The following is a 20,983-nucleotide window of genomic DNA, read 5'->3' as shown; positions in this document are numbered from 1 at the left end:
GATCGGACCACCGTTCTCCTGTCTGTCTGGGATTACCAAAAGTGGCCTCTCTACACGGCACAAAGCCATGTTTCAACAAACGATCCAAAGTTTTATTTGTGTTTTATATGTATTTTTATATCTCTGCACCTAACCTAACTAACCCAAGCAAAGCCATTTATATATGTGACTAAATAGCTCTGCATTAAGAGCTCAGGCTGTGATAAAGTGCTTGTATCTGCAGATTATTTTGATTTATTCCACCTTGGCATGTCAGTTCTTTCAGCCCTTATGTTGTGTAGCTTGTTGGCTTAGCAGATACTTGAACAGCTTCTGTTATAACTATGAATGGACCAGTTTCACAGCAGGTATTTTGACACAGGTGGACTTAATTACAGTGAAGATGGCTCAGTTCCAGGTGTCACAGTAGCAGTGACAATGAACCAGCAAGCACAATAGCAGGACTAAACGGAACGCAGCTATCATTAATACACTTATCTGGTATGACATGTCAAAATGCCTGCTGTGCAAGCAGAGCATTAGCTGGCAAAGTCTGAGATGCTTAATACAAAAAGCACTGTGAACTTGTAGCTAATTAACTCTTTAACTGTCAGAATATATGCAGGGTTCCCACACCTTTTTCATGAACAAATTCAAGCACTTTTCAAGCACCTTCAAGCACCAGTTTTTCCATTTTTCCAGCACCTTTAAATAGGTAGCCTACTAGTTGTGTTTGCCATGATGGTCATGGGAAGCGCAGCGGTGCCACTGTATGGCATAATAATATGGGTCTAATTAGCATTATTTCATATGGTGGTAGATTGACTGTTTTGATTTTTAACTAATTGTGAATTGGCTTGTATTCTCAGCTTGTGAGCGGTGTATTGTGTAACTACCATAGCGCAATAACAGTGCCAAAGCCTGAAGGGGGCTAAAGTATGTCTATCAGCAGACGAGTAATTTCCTTTCAGTGTGTGGAAACCTTTCACAGCAAGGACCATCACACAGACCCAATCCACATTTACTGCCCCTGTCCATTACCAAGATACATGCTAGTGCTGCTTGATGATCAACCAGTATGCTTTGCTTTGTACCAGCCCCAGGAAGACAAAATACAGACAAGAGACACTCATGATTTACTGGAATGTAATGTATCAGGTGTCGATAGTAGTCTACTGTTATTTCTCGGCAGAACACCAAGCGAGTATGATAACTGAGTTCTGCATGTAAAGGCATCGGATCAAGCGTGTAGCCGCTTAGGAAACATTTTTGTTTTCTCTTGGTTTATTGAGATAGACATCATACAAATTTCAAGCATTTTCAAGCACTTCACAAAAAATTCAAGCATTTTCACAACCTTGAAAACACTGAATTGAAATTCAAGCATTTTCAAGGAATTCAAGCACCCGTGGGAACCCTGTATATGTTACACTTAATATTGTAAAATACATTTTTTATAAAATAAAATACATATAAAAATACATTGTAAATACATGTGTTATAAAATAAAATACATATAAAAATACATTGTAAATACATGTGTTATAAAATAAAATACATATAAAAATACATTGTAAATACATGTGTTATAAAATAAAATACATATAAAAATACATTGTAAATACATGTGCTTGCATTGAACACTAGCTGGCAGTTATGTTAGTTAGCGAGTGGCGTTAGCTAGTGGTTAGCGCCAATGCTAACGTAACAACAGAAGTGCTATGAAGGTTAAACCAGGCTTGTTTCTGTACACCACACGTTTCAGAAGAAACCGACAACTTGTACAAAGCTTCGTATCACAGGTATGTGAACTAATGTTACTTAATATTCACGGGGATATGTTGTTTTAGAGTTGAGGTGAGAGAGAGTGGAGGGACGTTAAAGCTAACTAGCTTGTGAACTTGTCAGTGTTTGTCTTTGTGGTCCCTTGGGTCGTGTTTATCTTACTTAAATGAGTAAATGGTTAATGCCAGGTTAAAGAGTCAGGACTATACTGACGTTGCAATGTAGAAACCTACCTTTTTAATGATCTTTCACTTATAACCCTTGTTCTGTAGCCATGTAGGACGCGGAGGAGATGAGAACAGTGTTCCGGTCACCTAGCAACAGCAGTTAACTTCAACCTGTTGAACCCCAGACTTATCATACCATAAATACGACTTTAATTCAACTGCAAATCTATAAAAGTGTGTCTGTGCCATTACTCTGAATTAAATAAAGAGTAAATAGTTAGAAACAAGTTAGAGAGCACAGTGAGCAAACTCCTTTCACTGGTAAAGAGAATGGGGTGGTTGAAAGCGCTGCAGAAATCAAATAAGTGGCCTTTGAGTTAAGATTATACTGTTAAACTACTTTTTCATCTCTTCCCCACCTACACCGTGCACAATGTGTTGGTGCTGCTGTGTTAGGGGGTTAATAGAGGACATGACATTTGAAAAGTAACCAGCTAAAAAGGCCCCAGAGCCGTCCCTCTTATGCAATCGCTGAGTTCTGCAGCCTAATCTCCTCCTGAAACCATTTAAACTGTGCAGGAGTAAGAAGACATAAGTGAGGACATTTTAAATTGAATGTGAACAAGACAGAGAGCGAGGGGAAGAGGAGCTGAGGATGGAGAGTCTAATGATGAAATGAGTAGCCAGCTGTTAAATCAACAGTTATGGATCACAGGAGGAGAAGCAGCTCTACAGGAGGTTTTCATGTCTTTCCTTACCCATAATTCTTTCATCTTTTCATCATGCAAGGCGCGTCCCCGCGGAGAGGCGAGGCTCATTATTCGGGCGCGCACCACACTGCTTTTCACACAATCACGGCACGCGTCTGGCAGCTGCCGCCATATGCCATCCTCTGTGTGTGTGTGTGTGTGTGTGTGTGTGTGTGTGTGTGGAGAGTAGGGGGCTTTTCCAGCAAGTGGCTCTTCTGTTATTGACTGCCTGTCTGAGTGGCAGGATGTGTCCGCCTCTCTCTCTCTTGCACACACACACACACACACACACACACACACACACACACACGCCCTGTCCCACCTCAGTCACCCTCGCTCTGTGTTGAATATGCATCGCTGCTACATCACTTCCAAACCGGACAGATGAGCAGCAGGCCAACGGCCACCTGCTGGTCCTCCGCTTAGGATCTCCCTTGTTTTTTTTTAGTGGGGGATGGAGGGAGATGTGGGGTTATAGACAGCCTGTGGCCTGTCCCCCTACACCCTCACTCCCCTCCGTATCCCCCCTGTGGGATGGATCAACAGAGAGGCAAAAGGCCGAGGGCAGCAGGCAATTAAGGGGGAGTGTTATGCGAGAAGGGAAAAGCAACGAGGACGACCATATCTGTAAAGATCTCCTTTCTCTTTGTAGTCCTCTCTTCTCTTTATGTTGGTTGTCTCTTTGTGTGTGTACGTCTGTGTGTGCATGTGTTTTCTGTACTCCTGTTCCCTCTCTTTTTAGCTTTGACTCCCTCAACCTCTCACCTCTCTCTCTCTCTCTCTCTCTCTCTCTCTCTCTCTCTCTATCTATCTCTTCCTCTCACACACACACACACACACACAGTTGCAGCAGTAATCCACCAGACTCACTGTACCCCCCTGAACCTCACACACACATACACACTTTCACAGACTGTTCCCATGGAAACCCACACCGGCAGAAAGCACGCGGGCCCCTGCCTGGAGGCTCGAAGCAGCGAGGAGACTTCCCACGAGGAGTCAGCCGGTTATTGATCCCTCAACACACGGAGGCCAGCCGACTGGCCAAGCGTGCACACACTCACATGCAGACAGACAGATTGACACACACACACACACACACACACACACACACACACACACACACACATTAATGCTCTCCACACAAAAGCAGATGCACTAAAATAGGTCCCCTGTAAACACTAAATAGGCACAGTGTAGCCTTTAAAAATCTTCATAGCAACAGTTAACACACGTCTTCACAGATAAATGCCACCAGCAGCAGCATGTGTGACTTTCTAAGCTGTAATTGTAGTTCAAGCTTTTACAGCTGACACGTGAATAAGAAAAAAGAAGCGAAGCCTTAAACGGGCTGATGTTTGCAGTTGCAGGGAAACGTAAGAACACAGGGGTAAGATCAATCTCACAAAATTCAGCATGCAAACAAACATAATGTCCCTCCCATAAAATGCAAGGAAATATCACAGTTGAGCAAGCGAGCGAGGGCTTGTGCAAATCCAATTCACAGCATTTCAGATATTGTGCATGACATACAATACAATTGTATAAATGTTGTAGTGCCCCCCGAAGCTGAGCAGGTTTTGAAATGCAGATGAAACCTCCTCTGATTTCATGTCAGTACTCGCAATATGCCACACACTGGCACATCTATCTAAACTGCTTTCATATGGTCTGATCGCCAAGGCTCATCATATTCATCAGTTGATTTGCTTCATTTGCCGTATAATAGTTTATATCAGAAGCCTTAGCAGGCGGTAGAAGTTAGCAAAACATCTGGTAATTTTAAGCCTGTCAGAAACAGTCAGACAAAGCTGCTGTTTCCCTGTTTGGAGAACAATATTAGATATTCTGTACATGTGTGCATAAATGCGTCTATTAATGGATTGCAGAGCAGACGGCAGCAGAGTGGATCAGCAGCAGGATCCAGCTGTTGCTGACCCACATTACCTCAGCTAAACAGGGAATAAGATTTTCTCATTTGAATTAGGTCTACTTATTTCTGAGTCCACAGCGAGTGGTATTATGGGCAGCACACTGAATCATGAAATTACGTGTGCTCTGAATTCAGAGAGTTCATTTTGTTAATATATGCCAAACATCCTGCAACAACCTGTGTGTTTTTCACATTTCTGAACAGAACACTGTATACGATGGTGCTATCTCCTTTTAAATGCGAAGGAAAGACAAAGTTAAGTGAAGGTTAGCAAAGTTCAGAAGCCTAATAGTGGTACACTATATTCTACTTTTTAGTGCAAAAATGACATTTTAAAAAGTCTTTGCAGCATGTAGCTATCCATGGTCCTGAAAGTGACCAAAAATACACCCCAACTCTTCAAAAAACAGGAACATACGATGTACCCTGCATGGTATGGTGGTGTATTTCCCTTGTGTATATGGCTGATTAGATACAATAGATAGTATGACATCAGTGGAACATTTCCACTAGCTGCTACAATGGACATTGATGGCAGAAAATGTCTCAGCTACCTGAGAAATCAATTTGAACATCAGGTTTTAGAGTCAGGGGCCAGCACTTTGCACTGACATGTAAAAATCATAGGGGTTATTATGTACAGAAAAGGCAGATACAGAGCACTCTTCTCCACTGACATGTGGAGCAGAAATGAAATGAAAAGTGACGAATACATCCCTCTAAAGAAACGATCACGCTGCTACTGTCTTCTCCTATAATTAGAGTCCGGTCAGAGCTATGCCTATTGAAAAACATCCTGTAGGAAATAAATTATTACAGAGCAGAAACTGTTGTTTTTACGATTAAAAAACTGGCAGCTGTGGTCGCCAGAATTTTACTGTAATATATATGGCATAACTTTTTCTAATATACAGTAAAAAGGATATTATTATTATAATATCTCTCTCTTATTATTATTGTTGACTTCTCATTTAAGGTTGCCGTTTTACTGTATAATTAACAGCCTCTCTCATCGCTATATGATAATGATATGTTAATAAGATAGATATATATATATATATATATATATATATTATAGATAAATATATACTATATATAATATATTAAGATATATATAATATATATATATAGAATGGGCAGGATGCGGTAAAATAGTTCTTAACCTTCAAAGCCAGCCTCACTTACACTTGTCGTTATATTTGGTCTGTCAAGGTTTCAATCTTTAAATGGGAGTTTGATAGCTTGGAATTAGATGATTAAATTGCCTAATGTAATTACACAGTCCTGAATGAGATGGCTCATAGGTTGCTGACACCGTGCTGTTGATGGACTGTTATTTGCACCGTGACAGAAATAAGATCAGTGTTTGCTATTAAAGCATTAGTTTTAGACACTTGCTTGCCTCACCTCTCGTTCTAATTTTCTCTCTCTTTCTCTCCCCTCTCCTCACCCCCCTCTGTTTCATCTCCTACCTCGTCTGTCTTTTTCCACACTTCTCCTGTCTCCCTTTTAACAGTGCAACCTCAAACAAGTCTTTTTCTCAAATTTTCTCTGTTTGAGTTGTGTGTTAACAGGCACTGGAGTTGACGTTCTGGGAATAAAAGGTGATCCAACACCTTTGCAGTTTCATCATCAGAGCCAAGTGACATTTCAAAGAATGTTGGCTCAAACGCTCCATGGCAGAACAATGTAAAAGGTTATGACATTTTTATGACATAAAACAAATACGGTCAGCAAACCAATCTCGAGAAAGTGTGTGTGAATGTTTTTCCTTCTGTAGCTTGATTACGACAAACATTCGTTTGGAGCCATGCATTTGGTGAGCAGATGATTAATAATTTATTTATTTTTTAATCATCCGTTTAATCAAACATTTCTGTAATTGTTGTATTGCTCTATTGTGTTTATAATGCACTTTGTAGCTGTGGTTTACAAAAGTCCTATAGCCAGAAAAAAACCTATGCTGGAGCCAGAAAAACATATATTTTTTAGCTGTTATATGTTAGAGCAGCTTAACTCTCCCACCTCCCTGTCTCCCTCCTCGTCCCCCATCATTTCTCCTCCTTCTCTTACATTCTCCTCCCCTCACTCCTCGTCCTTCCTTCCCTCTCTCTCTCTCTCTCTCTGATGTCAGAGCCCCACAGGGCGCTGTAGTAACTTTCTGTCAGTCAGTTTCGTTTAGTGTTTATAGTCCATCCAGCCCCTCTGATCCATTATAAATAGCTGTAAGTGGCACAGAACCCCCTCCTTGCAGTCACTCAACACTCTGTCTATCAGACTTTGTACTCTATCTAATCTAATTAATCTGACCAGTTGCTCAGAATAAAAATGAAGGTGGACATGAAAGACATATCCTGGATGAAAAATCCTATTAGCCTGGCATTATTATGTAAAAGACTTTTTAAAAAATGTTTATTTAAATAAGGCATGCTGAATCATTTTGTTTACTTAATTAGACCAACACAGACAAGCAGGGATCGGCCCCAGCCGATTCATGTCAGATTTTTATTTGATTTGACAGACAGAGCTATTTATAATTCAAGAGTTTTCAAGGGTGCATTGGGGATTCTTCAAGGTCTTTAGATCTGTGATGTAATCTGCAGGTAGTGTTTGCAAAGCAGGTCAGAATAAATATATTAAAGGCTACGGGCATTTCACCTCCTTGTAGAGCTTGTATGTTTACGGTATGCACTGTATATTTCCAGAGATTTAGGATAGCTTTGCCAGGTCAATTTCTCTTTTTTTGGCTCTCTACTAGCACTGAATAATTTATAAGCCCATACTGATTCTCTATAACAAACAAGTTCTGCTACGTTCTTCAGAACTGCAATGAGACTCATTTACTTTGGGGTTGACAATCTGGGTCTATTTATATCTCAAGTTTCACAGAGACAAGTTTTCACACTGTCATATTATTAGAGTTCCCATTTGGTGTAATTAACCGTCCAACCTTCAGAATAGGAATCCGAATTACTTCACGCCAGAAATGTTCCCCTGGTGGATTCACTGCTGTCTGGATTTTGCTCGCCCTGTTAGACCCAAGGCTATTAATATCTCAAAGACTTTCAAGGGTATACAAGGATTAAAGTAATTTTTGTGTTCTGTACTGTGGAGTGGGAATATTTTTGATGTGAAATATGCTGTGTAATCCCCTCTGTTATGTGTCCTATGCTCATGTGTTGGAAAGTCATTAAACTGTTGAACTGTCACATATTACTTTACTTTTGCATTAAAAATGTGGGAATTCTCAGTTACCTTGCCAGAGACGACAAATAACTTTAAATGCATGTTTTAGCAGGAAGTAAACTTTTTTTTTATTCTTTCTTATTCCTCATATACTTCACTTTTTGCCTCACTGAACTTCCCTCCCACACTTGGAGAGGATGATAACAATGAGATTTAATTACTGGTAATTATGCTACAATAGCTGAAATTGAAACAGTAATAGCCTGAGACAGTTAATTTCCCAGTGAGGAGCATTATAACAATATACTATTTCAATTTCAGTTTCAGAGATTTGGGGGGCAGAGCAGCAAGAAGAAAGACCCTTAATGAAGTGGAGGACTCGATGGAGTGCCCAAGTCACTGAATCACTGACTGCTCCAAATGTCACCCTGACCTCAGACCTCTCTCTGGCAAAGAAAAAGTAAGCCTCCCCTACTTGACCCCGAAAAAGGTATCATTACATCTAAACTATCATTACTAAATGGGTAAACTGTGTAATACCTGTCACACTGTTTCACACGCTGCCTTGTCACAACTTGTCTAGACGTCCTCATGCTCCCCCCAACACGCAGCCATTCCAAATCCTGTTAACGCCGCGAGCCAGCGCCACAATAACCTACTTTCCACAGTAATCACACTGGCTGACTGAGGCGTGTGAGGGCGTCAGAGCAACGATAGAAAAGCAGCAGCAAATCCTGGTGACAGAGCATGAGGCTGGAGGGAGGCTGCTGACACTCGGAGAGGGGAGGGGGGGAGCGAATGTTTTCTTTTGTGTATTCAAATCTTATTTGGAAAAGGAGGATATGCATTTTGCAGCACCATGTTGCTGTGGCTGCGCTCCAAGCTTCTACCAGATCTGAGAAAAAAACAGAGGCAGAGGGATCCAAACAGACTGGGACACACACAGACATAAACACACTGCTGTGTGGTACAGCGAGAACTGCCATTCACAAGACTGAGTTTTCATTTACTTTGACTAAAAAGTCATAGTTTTATTTAGTTTTAGCTTATACATAGTTTTGGTTACACTAAAAATTAGTTGGTATGGACAGGAGAACAAAATCTGGCTTTTTTCCATTATTGTTTAAGCACCAAAAGACCATTTGAGTATGTGACAACTTACAATGCAAATATAGATAGAAATGCTAAAAGAATATAATATTCTTATAGCAAACACTATGGTCTGGATATTGTTAGAGGTTTCTGATTTTAGTAACACTTTATTGGGATAGTCCACCTACAGTTTATAGAGTTTTTGTAACATTTCAATTGCTTTGCTTTGTTGGTAGATGCTTAGCAGATGATATGATGATTATATGTGATGTTATGTGTGATTATGTGTGATTATGTTTTTGTACCTAAACCTAACCAAACCTTTACCTGGAGTGGTGTAATATCAGAAAACAGTTTTATTTGTGAAACAGCTGAATTGTCGAATCTCAACCAATAACCTGTGGAAATGGTACAACTCTATAAAATCTGTCGGCAAACAAATGCAAGTGCTGTCAATCTTTTGATATATTCAGGAATATTCAGAATGTAATTATGTTTTTTCAGCAAATTCCTTATTCCTTGACATTTAAACAAAGAAGTTCTTAAATGTTAAATGTCGAAAAAATAGGCAGCTGTTCTAAAATTGGCAAAATTATAGATCAACCTAATAAAGTTAATAATCAAGCAAGCATTTTGATGCTTTCTCTGTTTGATATTTTGTGAAAGTGGGCGTTACAACCACATTTTGATAGCAAAAAAGTCGTGAGGTGCAATACTCAGCCCCACAGACAATCATCCCCACATATATGACACTCAGACCTGACCCAGTCAAACCCACACTTAAGCCTGATGGGCCAAACCTGAGACACCTGAACTGAGGTGAGATAGAAATGATCACTGACCCACACAGTAATGCACGAACCGGACACAATGGGAAATCAGGAACGTGGGATGCGCACACGCGCATGTGCACGCTCAAGCTCGGTCACGCGGCGCCGGAGTTCACATGTGGCTGCTTCTCTGAGCGCTCATGCACCACGTCCCCGACTGACACGCCTTGTGTATCTCCTCCCATCAGCCACAGGAAGAAATCATATTCAATTCCAGCCGTGTCATTACAAAAACCATACACCAACCCAGCCGGAATTATAAATTGGGATTGAATGGGGGAGATGGTGAATGAATGTTGGAGGAAATTTGAAGCCTACATATTTGCATAATGTGATTTTCAACAAGTATCAGGAAATGGATCTGCCCATTTAGCCATGGGCAAATTAGTGTTAAATTGGGGTGATTGCTGGATTGCGCCGCATGTGCCTTACTGAACTGAATCACACTCATACAGAAAATATATAAATCCCTATGGGACTGTTACAACCTATGGAATATACTATATCCTTCCACATGACATCATCACTCACAATAAAGTCACTTAATGGAATTTTTTATGAAATGTTCTTGAAAGCGTGTGTGTGTGTGTGTGTGTGTGTGTGTGTGTGTGTGTGTGTGTGTGTGTGTGTGAGAGAGAGAGAGAGAGAGAGAGAGAGAGAATTACTCATCGGTGAAATACGGGAGATGACGTCAGTTTTAGAGCCATCCTGTCGATTCAGAGCTTACATCACTGCACTTTATTATAACGTGTGCATCTTTCGGAAGATGATTTCACAGAATAAGACAAATCTAATCCTTGCTGGAGAAATGGTTCTGCGAGATTGGAGTTTATGTGTAAAAAAAAAAAAAAAAGAAATTATGAAAGACTCAAGTGCTGACTACAATCTTGATAGTGGCCCCTCTTTTGGTAAAGTTTCTAGGAATTGCTTTTCTGTAAGTTCATCTAAAAGCCACCTCACTGTTTCATTTCATTTTCAAATATCAGCAACTCATTTTAAGGTCTCATTTTTAAGAATCAGCAGCATTACCGGGTTTATCTGTGTGGTAAGCCCAGTGCTGGGTGACCTGCGGGGCTATTTGTTAAGATAATAATTCTTCAGATGATACGGTGATGACGGTGTGATTGTGTAAGATACATGCGTTTTCCCCTTCCTATTCCAGTTGTGGATATGGTTGCCGCCGCGGGTGCTGTGTAACAGCCCTTGCGCACCGGAGCCGAGAGAGAGAGAGAGAGAGAGAGAGAGAGGCGGTGGAGATGCAAGCAATAGGGGGAGGGGTGGAAAAAGGAGAGAGGAGGAGAGTGTGGCTGTGTGTGGATGGATGGATAGCCTACCACCGGGTTGTGCCGCCACTGCTAGAAGAGCACGCACACACATACACACACACACATACTCAGAAGGGTAGTGTGTAAGCCAGCCAGCCAGTCAGTGTGAGCGTGTAAGCCATGTTGGATGTGAATGAACGGGAGGAGAGATGCTGCTGCCGCGCCGCTCCTAACGCTCAGACCTCCAGCTCCACGGACCACAGCGGGTAGATGCCAACTCTCCAGGCCGACGGAGAGACGGGGGAGCCTGGGGGAAGGTGTCGGGCGGTGCCGGCGGTCCTGGAACTGGCCACCTAGCCGGAACGAAGGAGAGAGAGAAGTAACGGGGGGAGAGGGGAAGACGCGCTCGAGAGAGAGAAAGAGAGAATAGGCTGAGGTGGAAGAGGGAGAAAGGAGGGGAGAGACAGAGAAAGGAAGAGACTAAATGGCTGCACCGCTACCGGGCTTCACCCCGCTCCTGCTCTCGTCTCTGGCACTCCACCTGCTTCTCCTCGGCCCTTTGTTCGCCCTCACCCCGGGGACGGGGAACACAGGAGGGGCATCCAACCGATGGACCCCGGGCCTCTGCTACCGAGACGCCGGTAAAGTGAGCCAGCAGCAACAGCAGCAGCAGTGCGAGGAAGCAGGGGAGTCGCCGAGGGGCAGCTGGAATCTACGCCCAAGCAGGTGCACCGTAGAGCGGATACAGACTGAGGGATGCTCTGGAGTGCTGCGCGCAGGGGGGACGCTGGGAGGATACCACCGGGATGGGACAAGAGCCACAGGGAACGAGAGACTGGAAGGAGTCGGGACGTTTTGGTGGAGTGGAAGCGGCCCTCCAGTACCATCACCTCCTCCTCCTCCTCCTCCTCTCCACCCAGGTATTAGGAACAGGTCGAGCTCTGATGGCGTCGGCGCAGGAGAGGGAGTGGAGAGGGGGAGGATGAGAACGAAGGGCGTTGTTTCTCCTCCCGTTTCACCTGCTTTCACCTCCTCGCCGGTTCAAAACGGCAAAAAACGGGCAGTACAAAGGACTAGAGTGTGCGCGCAACGGTGGCCGGCGTCAAGGCCACACCTCACCAAACGTGGCGCCGGCAGAGCCTTTGTGCGAGCCTCTGGCCTGTGCTGGGTACCCGGAAGTGGAGAGAGGAGAGGGGGAGAGGTGAGGGAGAGGTTTCATGAGGTGAAGAGGGTCTGTACTACATGGTGCTCCCTGACAGCCGGGCATCCATGCAGGTCGTGTCCAGTCGAGCAAGCCCTCTCCCCGGTCAACAACCCCTCTCCTGGCCCTTTGCCAACCGGTTGCTCTTGTTGCATTCATTTTCTTTCTGGATACAATTCACCACACAGTGAGGCTTCAAACTACACCTTCAAATTTCATCCACGTTTCAACAACAATTCAGACTGTATCCAGGGATCACAATTGGACTACATTTGTCATTTTTCAACTTCCCAGACGGGCCACACTGATACAATTCAGCCACAGCCAGTCAACAACAGCCAGGCCTGGGGTACTGATGGGGGCTCGGCCAGCGTGGACAGGAGGGCTGTTAATTGTTCTCATTTGGGCAGGCACAATGTTATCGATCCCAGCAGCAACAGAGAGGGGGGTGATGATGGCTGTTTGACTGGGTGCATTAGGAGCAAGGAGAGGGGAGCGAGGAGTGGGGGAGATGAGGAGGAGGTAAAGGAAGCGTACAGATGTAGCGCACCGGCAATGATTAACCCCAGAACCGGGGCACAGCTGGATTGTTGTTGTCTCCCTGTCTGTAATGCGAGAGCCAGGTACCATCATGCCAGAATTGTGGAGAAGGGGAGGGAGAGAGATGAGAGGAGAGAGGTAAAGGATGAAAAAGGAGGAGGGATACACCGCAACAAACACATTAATTCATCTAATTATTCGGATAATAATTTGGCTTTTCCGATTGTGACGCTCCTATGTAGGGTTGATAATGAGCTTCGACAGGGGAAATCAGCACCAGCAACCAGAGGGCAGAGCAGTCAAACCCGGGGAGAAAGCAGGGAGGTTCCCGTTGGTTGCTTTGGTTGTTTGGACAGAATAGAAGTGGGGGATGGATATTTAACCGTGTTTATGGTCCCGGAGGGAGGAATAACTCAGAGGAATCTCCTCATCCAATTTACCCCCAGCAGCATCACAGAGACGCCCGGCCAACGTTTTCTATCCAACAAAAGCGCAATTCCCCAAATCACATCAAAATATCCTGGCCCCGTGCTCACTACGCCCCCTCAAACACAAACAGGCGAGTATGCAAAAAGCGGAAAAGTCTCCAAACCGCTCAGTCGATCTGCTGAAAAAGTAAACGCAACTTCAGAGACACAGTCTGCCGGTGACTCAGGCTTTTTCTCGCTTGCTGAGTTTCCCGTTACATCTCCCGGTGTTGTGTCAGCCTTGTCTCGCTCCGCAGCAGCAATCAAACCACGTCCTCGCACTCAGCCAGATCACGCCACAGCAAAACAGCTCTCGCTTTTCTCGGAAATGAATCTGACCACATGGCAGGATGACTCTGCACGCTCGCTTCACTTACCCGCTGTGAAGGACGTGATTTCAGGACAACGGACAGCTCCCCTAGACTCTCAGCGCGTGTTTTTATGGCACAAATACAACACCAACAATAATAACAACAACCAAGAGGAGGGAGGCAAGGAGGTAAATGGATACAGTCATGAATCTGAGGCAGAAAAAACGCATGATCAGACACAGCAGCAAGACCTATGGGAGAACGCACTGCGTGAGATGGTCCACGCACGGTGCGCTGACAGCATTTCCCCCGACTGTTCAGCCACCGAGTGGGGGGACCACGCACATATGCAATTAAAATCCGGTAAGCAAGTGCCATTAGAGCCCGCAGGTGTCAGACAGTCAGATAGGCGGCAGATGGGGGGCGAGGGAGAAAGGGAGAGGGATGCAGAGAGGGAGGGAGAGGGCTCGGAGGGGTCCACTGCTGATGCTGCTACTGTTGGGGGAGGGAAATTACAGGTGGGGGTGGGCGAGAGAGAGGCGCGGCTGATGGGAGGGAGAGAACCAGGGGTAGAAGAGCAAGAGGAGGAGGAGTGGGAGAGGGAAAGGGGAATAACAAAGGCAAGCCAGGCAGAGGAGAGAGAGTCAGAGGGAAGGAAGGGTCAGGATAGGGGCAGTAGCACCACCACCACCATCACACAGCCTGATAGCGAAAGATGGAAAAAAGAGACCCAGACGGATGAAAGCCATGAGGCTAGAGAGGGGGATGAAAGGGAGGAGGAGGAGGAGGAGAGGCCCAGCAAAAGGGGAGAGAGGAGTCTGGAACGACTGATAATAGTAGCAGACGATGAGACCTCACAGGGAGAAAGGGAGAGGAAGATGCTGTGGCCTCGCTCTCGACGTGCGGCCAACAGACATCCCCATTTTTCCCAGTATACCTACCAAGTGCAAGTAGCTGAGAACCAGCCACCCGGCACCTCAGTCATTGTCATGTCTGCCTCAGACCCAGATGCAGGAGATGCAGGCAGGGTGAGCTACTCAATAGCCCCGCTGATGAACAGCCGCTCATCTGACTACTTCCACATCCACCAAGACACAGGTCTAATCACCACCACTCAGATTTTAGACAGAGAACACATGGATTTGCATTACTTCCGGGTCACAGCGACTGACTTTGGCTCTTCCCGCCTCTCTGGCACCACAATGGTAGCCATTACTGTTTCAGACCGGAATGATCATTCTCCTGTATTTGAGCAGACAGAGTACAGGGAGACGATCAGGGAGAATGTAGAGGAGGGTTATCCTATCTTACAGCTAAGAGCGACAGACTTAGATTCCCCATCCAATGCCAATATCCGCTACCGTTTTGTTGGTGACATGGCCGCCATGGCACGAGTGGCCTTTGAGATTGACCCACGCTCTGGTCTCATTACAACCCGTGGAACAGTAGACCGGGAATCAAACGAACACTACACTCTTCAAGTGGAGGCTAGTGACCAGGGCAAAGAACCAGGGCCACGCTCTGCCACTGTTAAAGTTTTCATCACCGTTCTGGATGAAAATGACAATGTGCCACAGTTCAGTGAAAAGCGCTATGTGGTAGCAGTGAAGGAGGATGTCCGGCCTCGCACTGAGATTCTCTGTGTGAGTGCCACAGACCGAGACAAGGACAGTAATGCTGCAGTTCACTATAATATCATCAGTGGTAACAGCCGTGGACAGTTTTCAATTGACAGTGTCACTGGTCAGATCGAAGTTGTGGCACCACTAGACTACGAGGCTGAACGGGAGTACATACTCCGGGTTCGTGCACAGGACAGTGGCCGACCACCTCTTTCCAATAACACTGGTATTGTCAGTGTCCAGGTGACAGACGTCAACGACAACCCACCGATCTTTGTGTCTACACCATTCCAGGCATCTGTGCTTGAAAGTGCCCCCGTTGGTAGTTCCATCCTCCACATTCAGGCCATTGATACAGATTCTGGTGACAATGCTCGCCTGGAGTACAGGTTAACTGGCACCGGCTCTGACACACCATTCATTATCAATTCTGCAACAGGCTGGGTCACTGTGAAGTCCATTCTTGACCGAGAATCTGTAGAGCACTATTTCTTTGGTGTGGAGGCCAGGGATTATGGCATGCCGCCACTGTCTGCTACAGCGAGTGTTACAATTACAGTGATGGATGTTAATGACAACCGCCCAGAGTTCCTCCAAAAAGAGTACTATGCTCGCCTGAATGAGGATGCTACAGTTGGTACCAGTGTTGTGACCGTCACAGCTGTGGACCGTGATGTCAACAGTGCAGTGACCTATCAGATAACAGGAGGAAACACCAGAAACCGCTTTGCCATCAGCACAGCAGGAGGGGCTGGACTTCTCTCATTAGCCCTCCCATTGGACTACAAACAGGAGCGGCGTTACGTTCTAACAGTCACTGCTTCGGACCGCACACTCCACGACACTTGTCAGGTGCACATCAACATTACAGATGCCAACACACATCGGCCTGTGTTCCAGAGTGCCCATTACTCTGTTAGTGTGAATGAGGACCGACCACCTGGAAGCACTGTAGTGGTGATCAGTGCCACAGATGATGATGTTGGAGAAAATGCTCGAATCACATACTTCCTTGAGGATAATATCCCACAGTTCCGCATCGACACAGCCACAGGAGCTATAACACTCCAGGCAGAGCTTGATTATGAGGACCAGATGACCTACACTTTGGCCATAACAGCCAAAGACAATGGCATACCACAGAAATCAGACACTACATATGTTGAGGTGAATGTCAATGATGTCAACGACAACGCACCTCAATTCGTCAGCCCTAGATATCAGGGAACAGTAAGCGAAGACGCCCCTCCCTTCACCAGTGTCCTCCAAATCTCAGCCACTGACCGTGACGCACACGCTAACGGTCGTGTTCAGTACACCTTTCAAAATGGTGAGGATGGGGATGGAGACTTTACCATTGAACCTACATCTGGTATTGTCCGAACAGTTCGCCGTTTGGACCGTGAGAGTGTGCCATTCTATGAGCTCACAGCCTATGCCGTGGATCGTGGTGTGCCCCCTCAGCGAACCCCAGTCCACATCCAGGTGACAGTCCTAGATGTGAATGACAATGCACCTGTCTTTCCTGCTGATGACTTTGAGGTTCTTGTGAAAGAAAACAGCGCAGTGGGTTCTGTGGTAGCTCAGATCACAGCCACTGACCCAGATGAGGGGCCCAACGCTCAGATCATGTACCAAATCGTGGAGGGTAACATCCCTGAGATATTCCAGATGGACATCTTCTCAGGGGAGCTCACTTCACTCATTGATCTTGACTATGAGGCTCGCAATGAGTATGTGATTGTAGTTCAGGCCACCTCAGCACCTCTAGTCAGTCGGGCCACTGTCCGCATCCGATTGGTGGACCAGAACGACAACCGGCCCACTCTACAGGACTTCCAAATCATTTTCAACAACTTCGTGTCCAATCGCTCCAACAGTTTCCCCAGTGGGGTAATCGGGAGGGTACCAGCCCATGATCCCGATGTGTCAGACAGGCTGTACTACACCATCGACAGAGGGAATGAGCTTCACCTGCTGCTCCTGAATCACACCAGTGGAGAGATCCGACTGAGCCGAAAACTGGATAACAACAGGCCGCTGGTGGCTCCCATGCTGATCACAGTTACAGGTAAGAGACCGTGAAGGGGAAAATAGGAGGGAAGGATGGGAGGGTGTGTGTGTGTGTGTGTGTGTGTGTGTGTGTGTGTGTGTGTGTCTACAGTCAGTTTAGATTCCCCTGGAGCTTTATTCGCTGTAACAAATACTTTGAAGATAAGGACTCAGACGCTACAGGTTTGAGTGAGTGAGAACGGGATGTGATAAGACTGGATGACATTTGGTTGAGCTCTGGGCATTTTTTCTACCCTTTTGTCTCTTTCTCTTGACTTGTGTGCGTGAAGGAATGAGGAATGAACTGCCTCAGTGAGAAAATTAGATTTGTTACCTGTGTCTTAGACATCTGCTACATGTACAGATTTGCCCAAGAGTTGTCTCTTGGGAGAAATTGTGTGAGCATGTGTTTGTGAAAGAAATTTAGATGGTGATGGAGCTGTTACTCTTAGTTACTCTTAGTTAGACTTACCTGAAAGCATGTGCACTAAACAGATAGGAGATGGATGCAAGCTGGCTTAGCAGAGTTTCAACATGTGGAGGAGGTGAGAAAAGTATGACAAAAGGATGACAAGAACAAAAAGGCATGCGGGATGCTTAGTGTGGATTATGTGTGAGAAAATGTGACAGAAAGACATATTCCAGAAAGGAAAAAATGTGTGAGAAGAAACAGAAGACATTTACAGATGATACTTTTTTTTATATATATTACATTTTCATATCAGTCACCGTGTTGCCAGATTATGAGATGTATTGTACTAGTGTAAAGCAGGTGTTTTTTTTTACAGTCATAGCAATAACAATTTTAATGATGGAAAAAGACCTGTGTAGTTAACAGCTGTCTGTATCACAGTACCACCCACACTGTTTGACTGACAGATTATCTGGGCTAAGTGCAGTCCAAGTTGCCATAGTGATTTTGTAAAATTAAAGAAAATCTATTTAGTAGGAAAACAAAGAAGCACACAATTCAACTACCAAAGCCGATTATTGTCACTTGCTGTTAAATGTCCAACAAAAATGCTATCAATACTTCCGACTACTTAATGTGATATATTTCCTGGTGGAATTAACCCATGGTCAGTTACTATTGATAGAAACACGGTATTTCTCTACAGTATATTGAATCTATACTTTAAGCTGTCTTGAGGCTTTGCCTACCACACAAGATCCAATTTCTATCTGAGAAATAGTATCTTGACCTTTGGAACTTAAGTCAATCTTATTTTAATTTGTTCTCAGCTGTATTTGGTTTATTTGCTTTCATTTCTAGGCTTTGTCTTTACAATCAAGGCTTCCTAAAAGCTTTGCAGGCTTCTTTGCTGTCAAGTGATCAGAGCCTTAGAAAGCTAATAAGGAGAAAAATGAGAGCAGCATTGTTGCCGTGAAGGTTAGTGCTGTGTTTGTATTCTGTCACAAAGCTTTAATGGAGGAGTGCTGGCTTGGGAGTGTGTGTGACCTGCTACCCTATTTACACTGTTTCATAGAAACCTTACTGGTGACGGTGCAGACACATACATATTCATTTAAGATGAGTGAGTGAGTGAATAAGTGAGGAGAGGTAAGGACTCTGTGAATGAATGATAGATCCTTGAAGTGAGTGATCAAATGAGTGAGGGAGAGAACTGTGGGAATGAATGGGTGAGGAACTCATCAAGTGGGAAAACAAATGATTGGGTGAATGAGTGAGTGAGCAATGATTATGTGAGAGAACTGCATTTGAGAGAGTGTCCAAGTTGGTGAGTGAAGACAGTGATGATTGAGGGGGTGGGTGAGTGAGTGACTGAGTGAGTGAAGGACTGACTTTATGAATATGGCATTTGTGTTCAAATGACAGTTTACTGCACAGGAGTGAGTGAACACGTGTGACTGAATGAATTGGCAATTGAGAGTGTTTGAACAGTCAGAGAGTGAAAAAATCATATGAGCGAGTGCATGAGTGATTAAATTGACTCAGAACAATTGAGTGAGTGAGAAAGTGAAGGAATGAGAAGGTGAATAAAAGAGAGAGAGAGCGTTAATAAGTGAACAGGTTTAATACATGGAAGGTCGAATGAATGAATGCTTAAACTAGAGATTTATTAAAAGGGAGTGAATGAGTGAACAGTCAAGCAAACTTAACACGTGTGTATGTATGTGTGCATACCATAAGCCGCCTGCATGTATGTGTGTGCCAACCCTTGTCTCCATTGACTTCTTCCAGTTTGAACCAGACGTGTAGATTCATTTCCAGTTTTCTCTGTCTCTGTGTGTGTGTGTGTGTCTCTCTCTCTCTCTCTCTCTCTCTCTCTCTCTCTCTCTCTCCATTGCTTCAGGATTTGACAGTTATGAGATTATAATGAAACAACAGTCAGCCAGAGTCAGGCTCGGAGCAAAGCTGTCACTTTCATTGTGCGCTATGTGTTATCTGTGACTCCCCGTCCCTTCTCTGCACATCACTTTCACTTGCTCTCCTTTATTCTGCCCTCCTTGAATGGATGGATGAATGAATTCTACAGTTATATTTATTTCTTGCATTTGTCTCTTTTTTCCCCTTCATCACTTCTTTTCATTTGTTTCATTTCTCTCCTGCCCTTTCTCATTTTCCTCCCCCTCTCTCCTCCTTCTGTCCGTCTCCACCCTTTGTTTGTTATTTTCCATCCTTCTCTTCTCTGACTCGTCTCTTTTCCCTCAGCACTTCCCTGTAAATCCTCCCATAACTCTCATGGGCTGTTTCTCTTCCATGGCATATTCCTTTCAACTCTGCTCCTCCTTTCTGCCTTCTTCTCCCCTTATTTCCTCTCCTTGTGTGTATTCATGTGTGTGTCTATGTGTACTCAAGTGCCTGAATGTGTTGTGTATTTGTGTGCATGCCTGATTTTTATGTGTGTGTGTGTTTGAGCAGTGTTTCCTTGTAGCAGATTTTTCTCTGTGTGTACGTGCTTGTTCATGTGTCTGCACATAGAGTAGTAGTCTTGTGTGTGTGTGTGTGTGTATGTGTGTGTGTGTGTGTGTGTGTGTGTACTCTCAGGTGGCTGAATGCATTGCACTTGAGAGTGTATTCATGTCTTTTCAATGAATAATATCTATGCATGCCAGAGAGGGCTGGGACTACACCCCCCTCTCTTTCTGTATGTCTGGCTTCCTTGTTTCCTCAGTCTTTCATACTTTCACAGACTCTTTCTCTCCCATTTCTTGTCCTCTGTCCTACTCTCTCTCTTCTTTTTTGCCCATTCTCCACATGACACTTAGTGCCACACTATTGATTCTCAGGGTAATTCTCATATTTATGGTGCATAGAGATTAAACACTGCATCCACGCTTGTGTTGCCAGCAGTTTAAGCATGCACACATGCACATTTACATTTACAGACATGAAACTGGCTTAAGGGTCAGTTGGTTGAGGCAAGTAATGAAGAAAAAAATATATATTTTAGCTTGGCACCTCAAAATGCATCAGCTCAAGGTGCCCTTTAGCAAAGTACACCCCAACAGCTCCTGTGGCCAGCAGCTAAGACCGTGGTTTCACTGGCGAACTCCCAGTTGTAAATGTATGTAGCAGTTTGAATGTTGAGCAGGTTTTTGCTGGAAAAGAAACGTGACATGTGGTTAACTAGATGGGTTGAAACAAAGACTCTGTAGAGGAAACGTTGTTGTGTGAGTGACGCACTGTCAAGACTTCCTGGCACACGTGAATTCTTTGTGTCATTAGCAATGCCTGTGTTTTCCCTACTGTGACAAGTCAAGATGTGAATAAGTGGTAGTGAATATGAAAGTAGTTTGAAAGAAAAACATATTTGGTGTCAACACATTTGTCTCAATCTT

General features: G+C 44.5%; 1 protein-coding gene and 2 long non-coding RNA genes across 6 annotated transcripts in view; 2 read left to right on the top strand and 1 right to left on the bottom strand.

The window, feature by feature from the left end:
- LOC113747739 (uncharacterized) overlaps positions 1-2,107 on the bottom strand; it is a 30,576-nt gene extending 28,469 nt beyond the window's left edge. For all 3 annotated transcript variants that reach the window (XR_003463847.1, XR_003463848.1, XR_003463846.1), the window contains exon 1: positions 1,998-2,107. This is a non-coding gene — a long non-coding RNA (uncharacterized LOC113747739). The remainder of the gene's footprint in view (positions 1-1,997) is intronic.
- LOC113747740 (uncharacterized) lies at positions 1,623-9,618 on the top strand. The gene is made up of 3 exons (XR_003463849.1): positions 1,623-1,781; positions 8,121-8,289; positions 8,383-9,618. It is a non-coding gene; the product is annotated as an uncharacterized LOC113747740 (long non-coding RNA).
- Positions 9,619-10,974: 1,356 nt separating this feature from the next.
- Positions 10,975-20,983, top strand: part of celsr3 (cadherin, EGF LAG seven-pass G-type receptor 3) — a 96,644-nt gene continuing 86,635 nt past the window's right edge. For both annotated transcript variants that reach the window (XM_019266029.2, XM_019266028.2), the window contains exon 1: positions 10,975-17,198. In XM_019266029.2, the coding sequence (XP_019121574.2) occupies positions 11,471-17,198 (5,728 nt within the window). In that variant the 5' untranslated portion in view covers positions 10,975-11,470. The remainder of the gene's footprint in view (positions 17,199-20,983) is intronic.

This window comes from Larimichthys crocea, chromosome XV, assembly GCF_000972845.2.
Source record: "Larimichthys crocea isolate SSNF chromosome XV, L_crocea_2.0, whole genome shotgun sequence".
NCBI classification, from domain to species: Eukaryota; Metazoa; Chordata; class Actinopteri; family Sciaenidae; genus Larimichthys; species Larimichthys crocea.
The sequence above is the reverse complement of the archived record's forward strand: the minus strand, read 5'-3'. Positions and strand labels throughout refer to the sequence as shown.